Here is an 18765-nt window from a genome sequence, read left to right on the forward strand (position 1 = left end):
GTTCACAGTATTTCTACCACCCAATTGCAAATATTTTCTTTTGAGGGATGGGGAAACCCTGCATCCCAGATATCCCAGTTCTCCTTCACATTTAAACCCAACCATGACCACACAAGTACCTGCTCCAGGTTCAGGCTGGAGTGAATGTCCAAGAAAGGTTCAGCATCATCTTATCCTGTTTCTACACTTGTCTAAACTAAGGGGCTGCCAGCCTGAGCAGCCATTGCAGCTTTTCCCCAGAGGAAAAGGCTGGAATGGCAGCACTGCCAAGGAGCTCCCTGTAGCAGCCTGCAAACCCAGGAGCAGGAAGGCAGGGAGAGAGGAGAGTGGCCTTGGTAGCTCATGCAGCAGCACAAGGGCTCCCCTGCAGAGGCATCTGCCAAGCTTTGGTGTGATCAGGATGGGCAGACCCCACTGGGCTGGCTTCAGTGGGCCACTGCACATCCCTCTCCTCCCAAACGTTTCAAGCCCAGCCTGGCAGGACATCAAGCTAAGGTTTCTCCCAGTGCAGAGGCACATCTCAATCCAAGGTTGCCCTCTAGTGATTGCCCTGCTCTGGCCACAGCTGGGTGCCCCAGCCAGGAGCGAGAGCCAGGTGGGAAAAGCACCCAGCAGGACAGACAGGACAGGTCTCACCTGTCAGCCAGGTGAGATACATAAAATGGGCATCATCATCATCACCGTGAGGCCATGGTGGGAAAACTGACCCAGCTCCACCCAAGGCTGTGCTCATGTCTTCATGTGAGTAAAGGCTCCCAGCCAAATGCTGATCTGAACCCTGGCAAGCCCACAGTGATGGCTTATCTCCTGTACCAGAGCTTGGCTGCACAGCAGGGCACCTGCCAAACACCCCAGGAAACTGCTCTGCTCATGAAGGGCCCCCTAACACAGCCAGGGGTACGTGCTGGGATGGAAGCTGTGGGGCTGGCACTGAGCACCCAGCCCTGGGTGGGGACAGGGTGCCACTGGGTGCTGAACGAAGCCATTTCAGAGCTCAGCTACAAACAGCACACACAGACGGGACCATAGGCCACGGCAGCTGCCCCAGCCCACCCATGCTGTGTGCCCACCCCAAACCCCACACTGGCATGGAAACCAAGCCATGCCATGGCACAGGGGCAGCAAGGCACGGCCAGGGTGTGCCCACCCCAAACCCCACACTGGCATGGAAACCAGACCATGCCATGGCACAGGGGCAGCAAGGCACGGCCAGGGTGTGCCCACCCCAAACCCCACACTGGCATGGGAACGGGGCCATGCCATGGCACAGGGGCAGCAAGGCACGGCCAGGGTGTGCCCACCCCAAACCCCACACTGGCATGGGAACGGGGCCATGCCATGGCACAGGGGCAGCAAGGCACGGCCAGGGTGTGCCCACCCCAAACCCCACACTGGCATGGGAACGGGGCCATGCCATGGCACAGGGGCAGCAAGGCACGGCAGGAACCCTGTGCTGGCCGGTCCCCCTGCCGGCGCTGCCCCCGCGCTGTGTGGGGAGCTATTCTTAGTGCTGGACACGGACCAGCTCTGCATGATTCAAGGGACGGGACGCCATCCCAAAGCGTGACGGGCCAGGAAATGCTTCCCCAATGAGCAGCTGATGTTTCGCTGTGATTCACACCGCCCCGGCTAGAGGCGGACTGGCAGGTGGGTCAGCCCTCAGCGGACACGCCAAAGGCCGGCACCAAAACTGCTCCGAGCTCCCGGCAAGCTTCAACCTCTCTCCACCTACACCGCTGCCATCGTGGCCGAGAGGGGCTGCACCTCCCAAAGGTGAGCCAGGTACGTGCTGCTCACCTTGCAGGCGAGGCCAAGGGATGTGCCCGAGGCCGGGGAAGATGCCTGTGGCAGAGGGCAGGGCTGTCCCTCCCTCCCAGGTCAGACGCTCTAACCCCGCACCGCCCTTCCTCCTCCTCCTCCTCCTCAGCATCGCTGCTGCTTGTTTTTGCTGCCGACGCATCCTGTTTATTTAAAAAGGCCCCAGGACAAAATCGGACGCGGGACGCGAGAGCGAGAGGCCGAGGCTGCCCGGAGTGCAGGGGGACAGGCTCACTCCTCCGCAGTGTCTGTAATGACCAGCACCTGCTCACCGCTGCCCGCGGCCCCGAGCAGCTGGGGCGGCGCGGAGCGCTGCCAGCTCTCCGGGAACGCCGCGTTCCGGGCCGGCGGCGGGACACACGGGCTGCGGCCCGGCCCGGCCCGGCTCGGCTCGGCTCGGCATGCCCCGCTCCCCTGGCACCGCGGCGGGACACACGGGCTGCAGCCCGGCCCGGCTCGGCTCGGCATGCCCCGCTCCCCTGGCACCGCACCAGCAGCTCTGCCGCCAGGCAGCTTCGCCTCCGAGCTCGCTTTCCGGGCACGGCGGCTGCCAGGTGGGAGCCGGGCGGGGAAAGGCTCTGCCCGCCGAGCGCGCACTAACTCGCTGTCCTGACAGAGAGAGCCCCGGCGAGGAAGAGGTGCAGCTCCTCCCACTCTGTTTACTTCCTCTGCCGAGGCACTGCCTGCCGCTGGAAGCGGGACGGAGCCGGGGGAAGCAGCTCCCCACCTCTGCCCTCCCCAGCCCCGCCGGACGCGCCGGTGCCCGTGGCACGGAGAGCCGAAAGCAGCCACAATCCCCTGGCAGCGCGTCCCTCGCCTCCGCAGCGCCCCGCTCGCTCGCTCCCCGGGAGCCGCGGCCCCTCGTCCCCCCAAAATCACTCACCTCCCCGCTCCCCGGCTCCCGCGGGCGGCCGGTCCCCGCCAGCCCCATGGGCAGCGCCCGGCCCCTGCTCACCGCCCAGCCATCCGGGCGCGCTGTGCCTTACGTTCTCCGGCTCTGAAGGCTTCCTGACGATTTGCATAGTTAAGCCGTAAACTAACCACAACATTCCTCTTATGATTTTGCAATCTGCTGGAATAACGTGGTCGCTCTAAGTCGAGCGATGAATCATCATCTATAAACCACAGCTCTCGTCACCGGGGCTCTCAGTGCTGGCTGCAGCCTGCGTGATTAATCCGCCAGGATGCCAAGCTTAACCTACAGTGCAGGGCTATTTATCTTCCAAACTTGCAAGCCTCCGGAAAACGACCGCTGCTGCCCTTCCCCATCCCCTTTGTGGCGAGATGCCCCAGGCTGTGGCAGGGCACCAGGAACAGGGGACATCCCTTGTTGCCCACAGGACATCCCAGGGTTAGCCACTGGACCGTGCACCTTGCGACTCGGGCACCCACGCCCTCCCCCGGCACCCCTCTCACTCCCTGTGCCACAGCACCCTGAAACACGCACCAAAACACCGCTTTAGCCAGCAGGGATGAGCTCATCCCTGGCACTCCTGAATCAGAACTACCAGCTCCTGCCACCCCAACTACACCACTTGCTGCTGGATACGCTAGTGGGGAGCAGGACATAGTGGTGACACTCACGGAGAGCCTGTCCCTGAGCCCAAGAGCCTGAGCCTGTCCCAGAGCCCTGGCATCTCCTCTCTCCCACACCAGCTTTCAAGGCCAGATTGGCTGCATGGGGGATGCCATTTGGCTGCCAGCAGATGCATCAGCTCCCCTGCCATCATTACAGTGCCCTGGGCTCTAACAGGAGATGGAACCACCGGCTCCTGTTTGTTCCTTCCATCAGGAGGGAGTAAGGCTGTATGAGGCACAGAGGGAGCTGTGCATGCCAGGCTGAGCTGCAAGGCACATGGTTTTGGTGCCACTCAAGCTCATTCCCAGCTACTGCAGGCAGCGAGCTCCGGGTTTTTGTTTAAAGGCAGCTCTGCACCCTTGCCACAGTCTCACTGCCGCAGCACAGGGACCTGTGCCAGCCCTCTCCCAGCATGTCACACCACAGTCTGCCTTGACAGGGACTCTGGAGGGAGCTCATCCCACCAGTGTGAGCCCCATATCCTGTGGCAGCTGGGAGCACCCACTCGCCTGTGCCACCTCTCCCACTTGCAGGGCACCAGCTCCTCACTTGTGCAGCGTGTGACTTCAGATCAATGGCATTTATGATGTTCTCTGGGGCACTCAGCTGCAGAGCAAGCTCAGGCCAAGGTCATTGCACGCAATCAGGGAGTTGCAAATTAAAACCAGCTCGAGATAAGCTGAAGACAAAAGGCCAATGCTGCGCTGGCCAGGAACGCCTGGGGTTTGCTTTGCTGCTCCTCCAGAAGCCCCAGCACGGCTGCCATGGCCCTGGGCACAGCCAGGTGCCTGCTGGCATCACCCTGAACATCCCACAGGGCCCAGAACTGGCACCACAGGGCAGGATGTTCTGTGAAGCACAGCCAGCAGCACTTGGCACTTGGTTTTTACTCCCCTCCCCAGCCCCACAGGTTCTGTGCAGGGCATCTTTGCCAGGAACAAGGCTGGCACCATGCAGTTGTAGCACAGGAGCATCCTCTCTGCCACCTACATCTGTCTTTCCACTTGCTTTCAACTCTTCCTCTGGCAGGTCACACCAGTGAGAGCCAGGGCAGGGACCTGGCCACCCTCAGCCTCCCTGTTAGCCACCACGCTCCCAGGCACCCAGAGTGCCCATGGGACTTCCCTCCTTGCCAAAGCCATGACAGAGACAGAAACACCCACCTCTGAGGTTTGATACTGCACAGCCACTGCAAACACTGCTCCCCACATGTCCCTATCACCTCCTGAGACAGGCTGGACACGCAGCAGGGGGAGGATGGCTTGGAAATACACATGTGTGTCATGTAACCACCTCCCAGGGCCTGGAGCCCCTGCTCCAATGGTCTGGAACGCCTCAAGCCTCGCTGCCACCCAGCCTGGCTTCTCACAGCTCTACACAGCACCCTCTGCTCCTGGGAGAAACCACAAAACAAAACAAACTGCTGCCAAAACAACAAGGGCAGGAAGAGGAATGTCTGCCGGCAACTCGGCTTTTATTGCTTGTGTCCCAGGGCTGGGGCTGATGCTGTTGGCTGTGGAAGCAAGTAAAACAAAAAAAAAAAAAAATCAAAGGGCCAGGCTCAGATTTCATAAGAATGATAGAGAGCGTGGGGATCACTCAGTGCAGCTCAAACTGTGACAGCTCTGAGCTGGGCTGCTGCTCTGCCAGCAAACAGCCAACTCTGCAACACACAGGCATCCCATGGCAGGGATGGAGAACACCAGGGCTGTGCCCAGTGTCCCAGGAGATGTGGACAGGCCCTGTGCACTCACCAGCACGGCTCCTGTGCACCACAGTGCACAGAACATGGCCAGTGGCAGCAGCAAAGTGCTGGCAGCTGCAGCCAGGCTGCCCTGCCATGCCATGGGGAAGCCCTGTGCCACCTCCCAGCCTGCTGGTCCTGGAGCAAGCAGGGTTCTGGGGGCACACAGGGGTGAGGAGAGGGGCTGGAGGTGGAATTGGAGTGATGCTGGACCCTGCTAGACCCTGCCAGACCACAGGACAGCATGCCCAGGTACACTCACCTGAGTGTGGGCTCATCTTGGGCAGCACTGGGAGCAGGCTGGGCACAGGAGCTGTTCAGGCAGGGCTCTGTGTGGCTCAGGCCAGCACAGCTGGCACTGCTGCCTTCCCACCACTCTCTCTGAGATACCACGGAAGCACTGAAGTGATTTTTACAGGACCCTGCTCACCAGATCCTTCCTTGAACCACTGAGGGCTTTTCCATAAGAGGAAATGTTTCTTTTCTGGGTCGCTGCTGAGTTTTTTAAAAAGTGATTTGATTGCTTGTGAAGGGAAAAATGACCCGAAGGGAAAAGAGCATAACGTTTGGAAGCAGTGGAGATGAGCCCCCGCTCTGTCCCAGGCAGGGAACACGTGTTTTCTCCTCCCTGTGGTTTGCTTTACCCTGCTCCCCCCTGCTCACAGCCCCCTGGCCACACGCCAACCCCTCTCCAAGCCCTGCCAACAGAGGAAGGTGCCAGGTCAGCACTTTGTGGGATGCAGAGCAGCATCCACACACGTCACCAACAACCAGGGGCAAAGCAAGCTTTGCATCCTTGTAAAAGCAGATTTCTGGGACTTTCAGCTGTGCCTGCTTCAGAAAGCAGTTTAGCAATGACATGACCTATTTCCCATCCATTCCTATTCAAACCTGGATCACAACAACAGGTAAAACAACTCATCCCAAAATCCAACTGCTTCTGTGTCCTGCGGTGAAGATGCTGCAGGTGCCTCGCTCAGCCTGGATCCCAAACCCTGCCCCAGGAATACTCAGGTGGGCAGGGGTGTGGTGGAGCACTCCCTGCAAGGACACATCCACCTGCTGCTGCAGAAACACCAGTCCCAACCTGGGGGCCAGCTGGAGTGGGGGGTCACCTCACTGCAGTGACTATTTTGTTATTGCTACCTGCAGATGGGATCAAGCAGTGCAGAAGAGCCTGGCTGTGAGGAACAAAGGGTCCAGCAGCAGCCTGAGCAAAGTGGCTCTGTGTCCCTGCCTGTCCCTGCTCTGAGCCCACAAGTCTCCCTGCTGTCCCTGCACTGCCACCAGCCCACGTGGGGACCTGGGACCAAGCAGCCACCCTCCTGTGGCAACGCATCCTCTGATTCTTTTCCCAAATATGGCCATGCCATTCTCATTAAATCACCCCCAAAACTACAGCTGGGATTTCAGGAATGCAAGTTTCCATTGTGTTTGCCCTATTGTGCTGCCTGGAGGGGTGGCAGGGCTGTGGGAAAGCTGCTACACCCTTGTGATGGGGGGACAGACACGATGGACCTTACAGGGCACACCTGGGGGAGCAACAGGAGTCCAGACTGACAGAACAGGTACCAAGGGAGGGTTACAGAATCGATCTCAACTCAAGCATCACATTTCTCACACCTCATCCACCTCCTGGACAGGCATCCTGACACAAACCTCCCTGGTGACTGCAGGTTTAAAGAGTGAGCACTGAGCACCCAGGGGACAACCACTCTGAGATGTTTCTTCCTGTGAGGCCACTTGAGCAGGACCAGGACCACAGGGTCTGAACAAGTTCAACTTCTCACCAGTCCTTCAGCCTCAGCCTGATTTCCTGGGCCATAAGCAGCCCTGTCACACTGCATATTTGTCCAGAAAAGGAGCCAAATTGAAGCCCTTTTATATCCCAGCAGTGACATTTCACTGGCAGAAGATGAACCCATGCCCCAGCACTGACATCTCTGGCATCAATCCCAACCAGGCAATCTCCATCACAGACCGCCCCTGCTCATCCACAGATAATTTCAGTGCTGTTTTAGATACAACACTCCAGTCAGCACAGCTTTAAGTGCCTGCAGAATCATTTCTTGGTATTTGTGGCACAACGTTTACTGGCCACATCCAGGGCTGTGTCTGTGTGATGTGCTGAGTGATTAAACCAGGATTTTGTGACAAGTATTTCCCTGCCTCTGGAACAGAAGTTGTCAAAGCCTTTATCACTAATGAGGAGCTGCTCCCTGGACTGATGAAGATCAAATGGTTCCCAGAAACAAGTATCATTCCTCTCATTAGCTGCTGTGGTTACTGGAGTGGGAGCACTTGCACAATTTACAGAGTTAGAACAGTTTGCTGAGCTCTGGATCTGATCCCTAGGGAGGGGGGAGAGGCACATGGCAAGGCTGGGGCATGGCAGGAGCTCTGCCCCTGCACTGGGGTCAGGGTGCAGGGAGCCCTAGAGTCTGGAATCCCAAACCCTGCTATGTGACAGGGCTGCTGGTGGCCAGGGAAACCTGCCTGGCCAGGTTTTTCTTAATGCTCCAGGACCCACGAGATATCAAACCTGGCCAGATCCTGCTGGGACAGCGCTTCTGCCAAAAAAGTAAGCGGGCTGTTTATAAAAATCTGGGTTGAGGCTGTTTATCCACGTTGGTGAGGGGAATGGTTTGTGTTTGGGGAGGGCGGGACAGACGGCGGGACAGACGGATAATTCGATTTGGGTTTTGGCAGGGTACGGGGAAGAGGGTGGGCCTGGGAAAGGGACAGCGCTGGCCAGGTGACAGCGCGTCCCGCCCTGCGGCACGGCTCTGGCAGGCTCTGGCTGCAGCAGGGGGAGCACACGGGGAGAGTCCTCGAAAGTGTCGGCACTGACACAGCCGGGCCAGGAGTGCGTGAGCACGGTCTGACAGCAGTGCGAGCGGCTGGCGTGGGGCTCCCCGCCGTGACTTCAGCCCGGATGACTCATCCCCAGGGCGGCAGGCGGCTCCTGCACCGCCCATGGTGCTGCTGCCGACAGACCGACCCGACCGACAGACTGACTGTACTGACAGACCAACCCGACTGACAGACCGCCCTGACTGACAGACTGACCTGACCGACAGACTGACCCGACTGACTGTACTGACAGACCGACCCGACTGACAGACCGCCCAGACTGACAGACTGACCCGACCGACAGACTGACTGTACTGACAGACTGACCATCCCGATAGACTGACCCGACTGACAGACTGACTGTACTGAGAGACCGACCCGACCGACAGACTGACTGTACTGACAGACCAACCCGACTGACAGACTGACTGTACTGACAGACTGACCTGACCGACAGACTGACCCGACTGACAGACCGCCCTGACTGACAGACTGACCTGACCGACAGACTGACCCGACTGACAGACTGACTGTACTGACAGACCAACCCGACTGACAGACCGCCCTGACTGACAGACTGACCTGACCGACAGACTGACCCGACTGACAGACCGCCCTGACTGACAGACTGACCTGACCGACAGACTGACCCGACTGACAGACTGACTGTACTGACAGACTGACCATCCCGACAGACCGACCCGACCGACAGACCGACCCGACTGACAGACCGCCCAGACTGACAGACCGACCCGACTGACAGACTGACCTGACCGACAGACTGACCCGACTGACAGACTGACCCGACTGACAGACTGACCCGACTGACAGACTGACTGTACTGACAGACTGACCGTCCCGACAGATTGACCCGACCGACAGACTGACTGTACTGATAGACTGACCATCCCGACAGACCGACCCGACTGACAGACCGACCCGACTGACAGACCACCCCGACTGACAGACTGACCATCCCGACAGACCGACCCGACTGACAGACTGACCCCACTGACAGACTGACCCCACTGACAGACTGACTGTACTGACAGACCGACCTGACCGATAGACCGACCCGACTGACAGACTGACCATCCCGACAGACTGACCCTAAGGACAGACTGACCCTAAGGACAGACTGACCATCCCGACAGACCGACCCTCCCAACAGACTGACCATCCCGACAGACCGACCCAAAGGACAGACTGACCCCACTGACAGACTGACCATCCTGACAGCCTGACCCCACTGGCAGCTTTTCCCGGTGGAATGGGTGCCCACCTGCCCACCCCAGCAGTGTGTGGGGTACTCTGTGGAATGGGTGCCCACCTGCCCACCCCAGCAGTGTGTGGGGTACTCTGTGGAATGGGTGCCCACCTGCCCACCCCAGCAGTGTGTGGGGTACTCTGTTTTTTCCCCCCAGGAATTCACTGGCAGGCAGTGTATCTGGGATGCTGCAGCTGCTCTCCACCACAAGGGCAATGTAACTCCACAATCAAAGCAGATTTTCTCTGGAATAAAAATCTCGCACTCCAAATAATGTTGAAGTAGAGTCACTTTCCTTCCAGCCCAGTTTCAGCCCAACACTTGTGCCCCCACAGTCCAGCAAAAACAGTTTCCCAAAAAATGAAGCACATGGTCAATTTTGGTGACCCTGCTATAGAATTGAGGTTTCACAGAGAGACACTGAAATACCCTGAGAGCAACAGCCACAGCCCCTGAGTTATATGGACACATCAACACAAGGGTTTGCCATTACAAGCTCATGCAAATTTATGCTTATTACTGTACACTGATCATTGGATCACACTGTTTTACCATGGCACAAATTCTTTTTTTTTTTTCAGTGAGAAATGACAAGAGGAAGCTATTTCTCTTCCTGTCAATTCCCCCTCCTTTGCAGGGTTATATTGCCTTTTCATACACAAACACAGAGGATTATTTTAGAAAGATCTTACTCTCAGGAGCCTCAGTATCATGCATCATGACCCACTGGATGTGGTACCTTCCCCAGTGCCATGGAAGGGGAGTGCTGGAGCATCCTGCCTCCGAGTGGGCGGCTGCTCCTTTTTCTGACAAACTGCAAGTGGAATCATGTGAAGTCCCTGCTCTTGGCAGGAGATTTTTAGCAGTAAGTAGCAGCTTTATGAGGAATATCCTTTGCCAGGGGACCATCAGCCAGGGAGCAGTGGGATTCTTATTTTTTAATGGACTTTTAATAAGTAGGCCACAAAGATAGTCTTGAACAGAGCAGCTTTTTTCTGCCTGTAATTATCTCCCCTTCTCTCTCAAGCTCCCTGCAGCCTCCTACAGCAAATAAGACCACCAACCTCTCAGTGAGAAAAGGAGCAAAAAACCAGCATAGGGCCACTTGAAATGCTCTTTGTATCAGATCTCATCCACTCTCCTCTCATCTGACACAAGAACCAACCTCTCCTCCCCTCCTCTGAATTAATTTAAGCTCAGCTTTTGCTGTTAAACTGCTTGAACCTTTACCAGCAGGAAAATTCCTGCTCAGAGCTTGGGCAGTGCTGGGAACATGATGCCATGCCTCCATGTGCTGCAGGAAGGCTGCCTATGATTGTCTCCTCCCTGCAAGTTGCCCATTCCTGTGTGTTCTCTGTCCTTCACCATGTCACCATCTCTGGTCACCAAAAAAAAAAAACCAGAATGAGATACCTGCAGGAACATGCACAGGGTTCCAAATAATCCAGGATCCCTTGGGAACAAGCAGGATGCTGGCTGAGCCTCTGGGACAGGTTACTCCCAAATGAGCACTCCTGAAGCACAGGCAGAATTTGAGCTGCTTCTGAAAAGACTCACTGAGTAAAATGCCAGCAGGAGCATCCCTCCATCCCAGCCCTACAGATCTGCCAGTATCTCCCTCTCCCATGATGGTCTGTGCAGTCACACACTGACCAGTCTGATGTGTGGGGGACACCCTGGCTCCATGAAGAGGGGCAAAGGAGATGCCTCACTGCTCCCACCAGCTTCTGGTAGGATATTTACTATCATATTCCCTTTATCACCTCAAAATGCCACCCTAAAGTGAGTCTCTCCCCAGCAGAGCCTTCCTCTGCAGCACAGACCCAGCCCCCCAGCAGCAGTGTGCCCTTCCCTGCTCACAGGCTCTTCCTGCACTCCCCTCATGCAGTCTTGCAGGAAATGGATGCAAATACTAGAGGCATCACAGCACAAAGTGTGAATTTCTAAACCCCCCCAAGATCTCTTGGAGAGCTGCTCCAGGCTGAATGCAGCAGCTGCTGTTCTGCACCTCTCTCCTACTGTGAATCATGCAGCCAGTCCTTGGCTCTTAAAGCTTTTCTGAACATCCCACCTTCCACCTGAGCATCCAACAGCAATGGGAAATATTCACTGAGTTGCTTCCTCCCAGACTCAGAGGGGCTCCTCTTTCAAAACCAACCATGTTCTGGCTGAGGTCTGCTCCAGGGGAGGTGCAAATTGTTCCCTTTGGTGTGATTCCTACTTGCAAAAACAATCCATGAGGGAATGAAGCAAGTCCCTGCCTCTCCAGGCTGGCACTGAAGGAGGCTCCAAAGGGCAGCACACATCTCTCCAGGGCTCAGGCTGGAAAGCAGCGTGGGAAATTCTGCAACCAGCCATGCCTTGGATCATTTCAAAACCCAAAACACAAACAGGCCCTGCTGGGTGCAGGAGGGGCAGGTCTGTGGCTGCTGGGGTAGGTGGGCAGATGCAGAGCAAAGCCTCTCACTCTCCACACTTGCTCAATTTAACATTGAAACCAGAATGAGCTGTGCTAAATGTCTCCACTGCTAACAAGAAACAAATGTGGCCTCATGTTCCAGTTGCTGTGATCTAAGAAAACAGACCATGGTAAACACTATAAAAATGTACTGGAGGGAACCACCCTGTGTTTGCTGGGAGAGGGACTGGATAATCTAACAGGGCTTTATCCATCTCTAATGTCTCTGAAAAAAAGAAGGGAAAATTGGGCCCTGTCCACGACATTTGTCATGTGCTAGCTATTCTGATGTCTTAATGCTGCAGAAATCAAACTGGAGTGAGGCTACCTATCTGCTTCCCAATCAGGATCTCAGCCCAAGTGCTGCTTTTTATGGCCATGCAGCATGAAGATCTGCTGATGTCAGTGGTGTCATCAGGCCAGTTTTTCCATCCTTATCCCCACATTATCTGGGGAGACAGTCCCTTTGTGGCTACCTCACTCTCCTTGTGACATGAATAACCACTTCATGGACCTGGGGGTCCACCAGCAGGACCTGCCTCTGGCTGAGAGCATTCATGGGGATAAGGCACCTTCCCAAAAGGTTAGCACTTATCTCTTCCTGAGTATCATGGTATCAGCAGCAACATTGCCAAGGCAATGTCTAGATTTGTATCTTGGCCATGGTAATGGTAAGGGTTGACTCAGTCACCTGCCCCCAGGCTCCTCGTGGTGCTTTGGAATCTGCTCTGCCCTTAAACAAAGGGTTAAGGATCTCTGGCAGCTTTAGTGCCAGCCCCACAGGAGACCCCCACAGGGATCTCAGACACCCTCTGGCACTTCAGATGGATTTATATGCTCCTGCTCAGGTGTCACCAGAAGTCCCTCCCACCCAAGGCATTTTCCTCCCACACCTTTCCCTGTGAAGAGCCTTGGGCAGGCTCTCCAAGCAGGAGCCCTGGCACCATTGGCACCTCAGCTGCCATGTCCAGAGGGGAGAGAGACAGACCCCACTGGGTTCAGGCTGCATGGACACCCCCATGCTGCTGACACACAGCCAGGTTTTCCACAGTCACTCCACTCCTTTTTTTAAGCATCTTGGATTTGTTTGTTTTTTAAAGATACCGTGACCTTGGCGTGGGCATGGACAAACACCAACTGCCATTGAACAGTTCTGAAAAGCTACACAGAGCAGAACCACAACCCTTCACAGCCTGCAAGCAGCATCTCCATGTGAGGAGGGGGGAAAGCACCATGTGGGGGGCTCAGACAAACACTCTCTCCTCCAGCTCTTACCTGGCTCTTCCCGCGCCGCCGGTAATTCCTCCTCACCAGGTTCTTGTAATTCTCATTCTTCTTGGTCAGGTAGTAATAGAGGACACAGTCAGCCACGGTCTGCAATGACACAGGCAGCTCAGGGAACAGAAGGTGCTGCCCTCCTGTGCTGTTGGGGCACAGGTTTCCAGGAGCAGCATTCAGAGCCCATCACCAGCAGGTCTCCTGCTGCTCCTGAAGAGCTGCAGCCCCTCAGCCCCCACCCTCCCTGCCCAGGGCCCCCAGAGCAGCAAAGAAGGGGACAATGCAGAGTGTGCTGGCAGAGAGGCTCAGCCCTTCACAGCACAGAGCAGGGCAGTCCTGCAGTCAGAGGGAGATGGGGTGCTGAGCAGAGATCACCCCGTGCTGCAGGCAAAGCAGGCTGACCCCAGATGACCGTGGCAAGCAGAGGCAGGAGGAGGAGCTGCCTGTCAGCCTCTGTTGCAGTGACACGAGGCACAACCTGCCACACTGCTGTCAGCTGCTGTTACTTCCAGCTGCTGAGCTCGCTGGCTCCAGTGACTTTGCTGTGGCCAAACTGAGATCCCAGTGCTCAGAAGCTGCCATCCCAACCCCAGTGGTTGGCTCCACGAGCTCCAGCACAGACTGGACATGTTAGGAAAATAAGGAGTCACAGCCAGGACAGCACCAAGTGTGCCTGTGCTGAACAGGCTGGGCACCTGAACACCAGCCTTGGGCTACACCTTCACATACAGGATCACTGGCTTCACGAAAAAAAAAATAAATTATCCCACAGATCCATCATGCCACAAGTCCTCAGGAGCCTAGGGCAGCTGTGTGTGCCCAGGGGCTTCACTCACCCCATCCCTCTGCAAGGAATGGAACCATTTGCAAAAACAGATTGCAACTTTTAAAGTGTTAATTGGATCTCTTTCTAATTTAGCCCTGATTATACACACACACACGCGAACACAAAAACTTACAGTCATCTGTTCCAAGGGCTAAGATCACTATTTTTTTATAATGCAATTTAAAAATCTATTAATTCATTACATTGAGCCATACTTTGCATCTCTCTCCAACAGGATAATGGATGTGTTCTGTATCATAATTACAGCCTGATTTACAAACGAGTACAAATAAAATTAGAAGACATTTTACAGCTTGGAACACAGACTGGATTGTGAGCACCATCCAAGTCCCACCACTTTCAGCTTTATCGAGTATGAAAGGATGAGGAGCTGGGATCTTACAGAAACAGCAGCAGCAGGAGGTGGCTGCTGGCCTTCCTTGCTGCTTTGGACAGGAAGGTCAAGGTCTTATAAATTATTTCCCCAGCCTGAGTTATGAGGAATCAGAGAATAATTCAGGCTGGAAGTGATCCCTGCAGGCCACCCCCTGAGAGCAGAGTGCTTCCCCCAGAGACAGTGGACACTGTGTGTATGAAGCTCTGCATGAAGTGGGCAGAGGATGCAAATAACTAAAAGGATCAGAAAAGCAGCAGCTTTAAAATGTTTCTTGCTCAGGAGAGCATTCAAGTGATGGACACAGCTATCTTTTCAGGCTGTCCAGGATCTGCTCATATGGCCTGCCCAGGACAAGAGACTCACTCCTCCATCAGGTCTTTTTCTCAAACCTTTCTTCCATCAGCCCAATTAAGATCAAAAACAAAAACTCCAAGCAGCACAACACACGAGGTGTGGGGGAAGTCAGGCAGCTCCTGTGAACTATTCCTGCATACCAAGGGGAGGTGGGGGTACTGTCAGGATGAAATGGGACTCAGCCACCCTCAAAAACCCGAGCCAAGAGCCCCCTGTGCTGTGTGCTGGGGTGCCCACCCCCCGTGCCAGCCTGGCTGGTGCAGAATGCCTCGGGAGATGCTGGCAGTGGCTCCTGGTGGATCAGGGGTGGGCTGTGCCTCCCACACGCCAGCCTGGCTGTGTTCACACCTCCCTGAGCTCCTCTCCCTGCAGCTGACTCAGCCCTGGCTCTGCAGGGAGCCCGGGGGCGGCTGGACCCTGCCCGGGGCTCGCAGCCACACCACCCACGGGTGGGCAGCACCTGCTGGCAGCTCCAGCAGCAGCCAGGGAGGGGGACAGGCAGCACAAGGGAGGTCAGAGGCAGGCTGGCAGGCAGGCTGGCAGTCTTACCTTCCTGTCCAGAAAGGAGGCGATCAGGCCGAAGTTCTTGGGATGCTGCATGAACCTGCAGAGTGACAGGGAGAGGGTTACTGTGGGTGCTGCCTCTGACCCCTCTCAGCTGGGCTGCCATGCCCTGCACGCCCAGGGCAGCAAGGCCAGCTCCCAGAGGGACTCTGGGCTTTGAGAAAATATTTGCCTGCTGCTCAGCTTCCCAGAAAGACAGGAACTTTAAATTTAGCCCTGTGGGGCTGGGCTGGCTGGGAGCTTCGATGTGCAAATGTTCATCATGGGGTGGGAGAGGGAAGGGGGCCAGCAGGGCCAGAGAGCTGCTGATCACCCTGCACCATCCCATGGCCACCCAAACCTGTACCAAGACCAGGACAGGGCAGGCACAGAGGGCAGACACACCTGGCCAAGGCCTCAGGATCTGGCAAGGAAAGGGTGAGGAATTGCCATCACACCCCACAGCGTGGCCATGGGTGGCCCTGGCACTCAGCAGGACCCCGAGCCCTGCTTGGCTACTGGAGCAGCTGCAAAGGACAGGAAGGGAAACCCAAACCCTGGGAGGAAGCACAGAGCTGCCACAGTGCTGAGCTGCTCAAGAGGTCCCCAGTGGCTCAGCAGCTCTGCTCAACGCTGCCTCGTGCCCAGCAAGGGCAGGAGCTGTCAGCAAGCTCATCCCTGGCTCTGGCAGCCCAGGAGGGTACACTGTCCCCTCCAGCAGGGATGCCTCCCCCACAAATCCCTGTGGCTAGCTGCTGTGGAAGCACTCAGGGCCCTTGGCAGGAGGGGCTGCTGCTGGCAGCACAGTTAACCAATGCATTGCCAAAGCATGGAGAGCCTGGTGAGTGGTGACTGTGCCAGGAGATGTGGCCACCAGCACCTGGGGAGCTGAGCAGCCACGTTCTGCACGTGCAGCTCAGCCAGCTGCCAGGAGCTGACAGCTCTGTGCCCTGGGGAAAGGGATCAAAAGGTGGGAGAGCTGCAGAGTGGGTGTAACATGGCCAGGATGTGGTGAGGAGCTCCATGTCTCCAGCCCTGCCAGTGATTCCCCTGGGGCACCTGGCTGAGCTCTCTCCTGCTTTTGCTGCTTTGTCCCAATGCCAAACTGGGATTTAAGGCACTGAGCTCAACTCAGCAAGGGCCTGACAAACTCCAGCAGGACATGGGTGCTGTCACCCACGTTGATGCTGTTCTTGATGCAGAACTCCCACATGGTTCAGGTGGCACTGCAAGATCCCTGTCACCAGTGATGATCACAGAACAAAAAAGAAACCAGAAGTGCTGGGGGGGGGGGGGGGGACAAAAACCCAAAGGACAAAAGCCAACCAGACAGGCTGCTTAGACAGCCTGGGATGAGGGCACAGAGCCAGAGCTGGCTCCTCACTCTGCACACAGCACAAAGCCAGGGCTGACCACGGGACAGGGTTTTCAAGGCTCTGCTATCAATGGTGCTAACCCACTGTCAGGGGCAATGCAGAAAACAATCCACTCTTTTCATGGGCCAGCCCATCTCCCCACAATGAGAGATGGATGCTGCATTCTCACACTGCCCAGCACAACACAGCCTTGATGCCTGAGTAGCACCCTGCTCCTTCACCAGCAAACCACAGCTTCCCTGGGAGTAGGCCAGCAATGGGCTCTCAACAGAGACCTGAAATCCTGCCCAGAAGCAAATCAAATCAGGTTCTCCCTCGTGGTTATGTTCTGACAGCTATAAGAGTTCAGACCTGGAGCTTGTCAGCCTTGCAGTGCCTGCCTGTTTACTCCAAGAGTTTCTGCCAACTGGGCTGAACAAAAGGTTGAACCAGGTTTTCCTGGTCTCAGGAGGAGGCCAGCTGCAGGTCACAATCATGGATGACACAACTCCTGTTCACCTTAAAAGCCCAGTGCAGAAACTGCAGCACAGCAGGCAGCTGGGCTGGGGGAGAGCTGGGGCAGGACTCTGCACCCTCCTCACCTCACTCCTGAGTACCAACCTCCCAAAATGAGCTTGGTGAGAGCCCTGAAACCCTGCTGTGTTTGTGCCTCGAGCTCTGCATCACCCACAGTGATGACACAGAATGCAGTGAGCACTGCAGGATGCACACACTGGGTGTGGGTTCTTCCAGCCCCATTAGCCAGGCTCAGCCCTGCCATTAAAGACCAAATAATTGGCCTCTGCGTCATTTGTGGCAAGCCTTGCTGTTTGGAGTGGCACATTTTAAGGCTAATTAGCAATGAGGATTCTCCTCTATCAAAGGCTTGGAGCCAGCTTGCTTGTTTTGTTCTTTTTTGGGCCATCTTGGCAATTAATTATTTCAGCTGCAAACAGGAGTCCTGATGAGCAGGGGGAGGAGGAGGGATCCTGGACACAGGGAGGATCCAGCAAGGCTGGCCATGGTAACCCATGGAGCCACCCCTGACTGTCCAGAGGCCAGACCAAGTGGTGCTGCTGCTCAGGACAAAGTGGTCCTGGAGCATCCTTGTACCTCCATGTCCCTCAGCCCAGAGCAGAGCTCATCCCACTGGAAGCTGAACTCCAGCTCTGTTTTCACAGACACTCAGAGCACACTGGGGGCACCAAGGATGCTCCATGCAAACACACCTGGTCCCTGCTGGGATACAGGGGAATCTGGAGCTGAGCAGCCACATCTTGGCTGACAGCACAGTGCTACCCAGGGAAGGAATCAGTGACTCCCCAAGTGATCTCACTGGATAGAGCCAAGCTGTTCTCAAGCACTGCTTGCAAACAGGAGGAAGCACCACAGCCAGAGCCTGCACGTGGCTGATGTGGGAATGCATCCATGGAAACAGCAGCTGGTGGCAAATCCTGCAGACTGCAGGATGGAGCACTGAGGGACAGGCACCAGCTGGAAGCTGCAGCCTGAGGGGGTCTGCATGAGCCCCAAAAATGCCCTGGACAGACAGTGCCCAAAGGACAGCATGAAAATCCAGAAAGGAAATCCATGGAGCGTTGGGCTCCTTTAAACTGGCCGATACAACAGAGAACACAAAAGCTGAAAAACTTCCTGTTCTCCCCCTGCCACGAGCCCAGCACAGGGACAGGAACACCCCAACCACACAGAAGGCCTGAAGTTTGTGTGCAGAAGCACCACGACCTGGATGTTCCCATGGGGGACAAGCCAAGCACTGGGAATTCCCCCCTGGCTGTGCCGGGCTCCAGCTGCAGCCCCGCCCTGACCCTGCCCACACTGCCCGGGGGCTGCACTCACTTTTCCCGGAAGGTTTCCTTCTCCTGCTCACTCCACATGTTCATCACCTGCCGGTCCTTGTAGACCTTCATGGGGTCGTCCATGAGGCCGTTCATGTTGATGAATTTGATGCGCTGCTGGTCGGCGTCGTACAGCATGGGCGGGATGACGGCCAGCTGCCGCATCTGCTTCTCCAGGTTCTTGGGGAAAGCACAGGGAACAGCTGGTCAGCACCAGGGACTGCAGGGACAGATGTTGGAGAGGAAAAGGACAGGCAGAGGAACGGGGGAATTCGAATGAAAGCACTAGACAGCTTTATTGCTGGAGTAATTGTAAATTAAAGGCTGCAAGAGGCTATCGCTGGCAGCCAGGAAATAATTAATCTTTCATTTTGGAGTAAAAGGCTTCAAGATCCTGTGTGGAAATGTCTGAATTAAGTGAAACAGCTCCTGACCAT

General features: G+C 56.1%; 1 protein-coding gene across 16 annotated transcripts in view; it reads right to left on the reverse strand.

The window, feature by feature from the left end:
• The window catches only part of NCOR2 (nuclear receptor corepressor 2), a 222085-nt gene that overhangs the window by 58964 nt on the left and 144356 nt on the right, over nucleotides 1–18765 (reverse strand). For 14 of the 16 annotated variants that reach the window (XM_079322088.1, XM_079322093.1, XM_079322087.1 and 11 more), the window contains exons 12-14: nucleotides 18330–18508; nucleotides 15124–15178; nucleotides 12995–13093 (exon numbers count right to left, since the gene is read on the reverse strand). In XM_079322088.1, the coding sequence (XP_079178214.1) occupies nucleotides 12995–13093; nucleotides 15124–15178; nucleotides 18330–18508 (333 nt within the window). Of the gene's footprint in view, nucleotides 1–2701; nucleotides 2894–12994; nucleotides 13094–15123; nucleotides 15179–18329; nucleotides 18509–18765 lie in introns of those variants that run through there. The other 2 variants (XM_079322092.1, XM_079322091.1) reach the window with 1 other exon arrangement.

Source organism: Erithacus rubecula, assembly GCF_903797595.1.
Source record: "Erithacus rubecula genome assembly, chromosome: 19".
NCBI classification, from domain to species: domain Eukaryota; kingdom Metazoa; phylum Chordata; class Aves; order Passeriformes; family Muscicapidae; genus Erithacus; species Erithacus rubecula.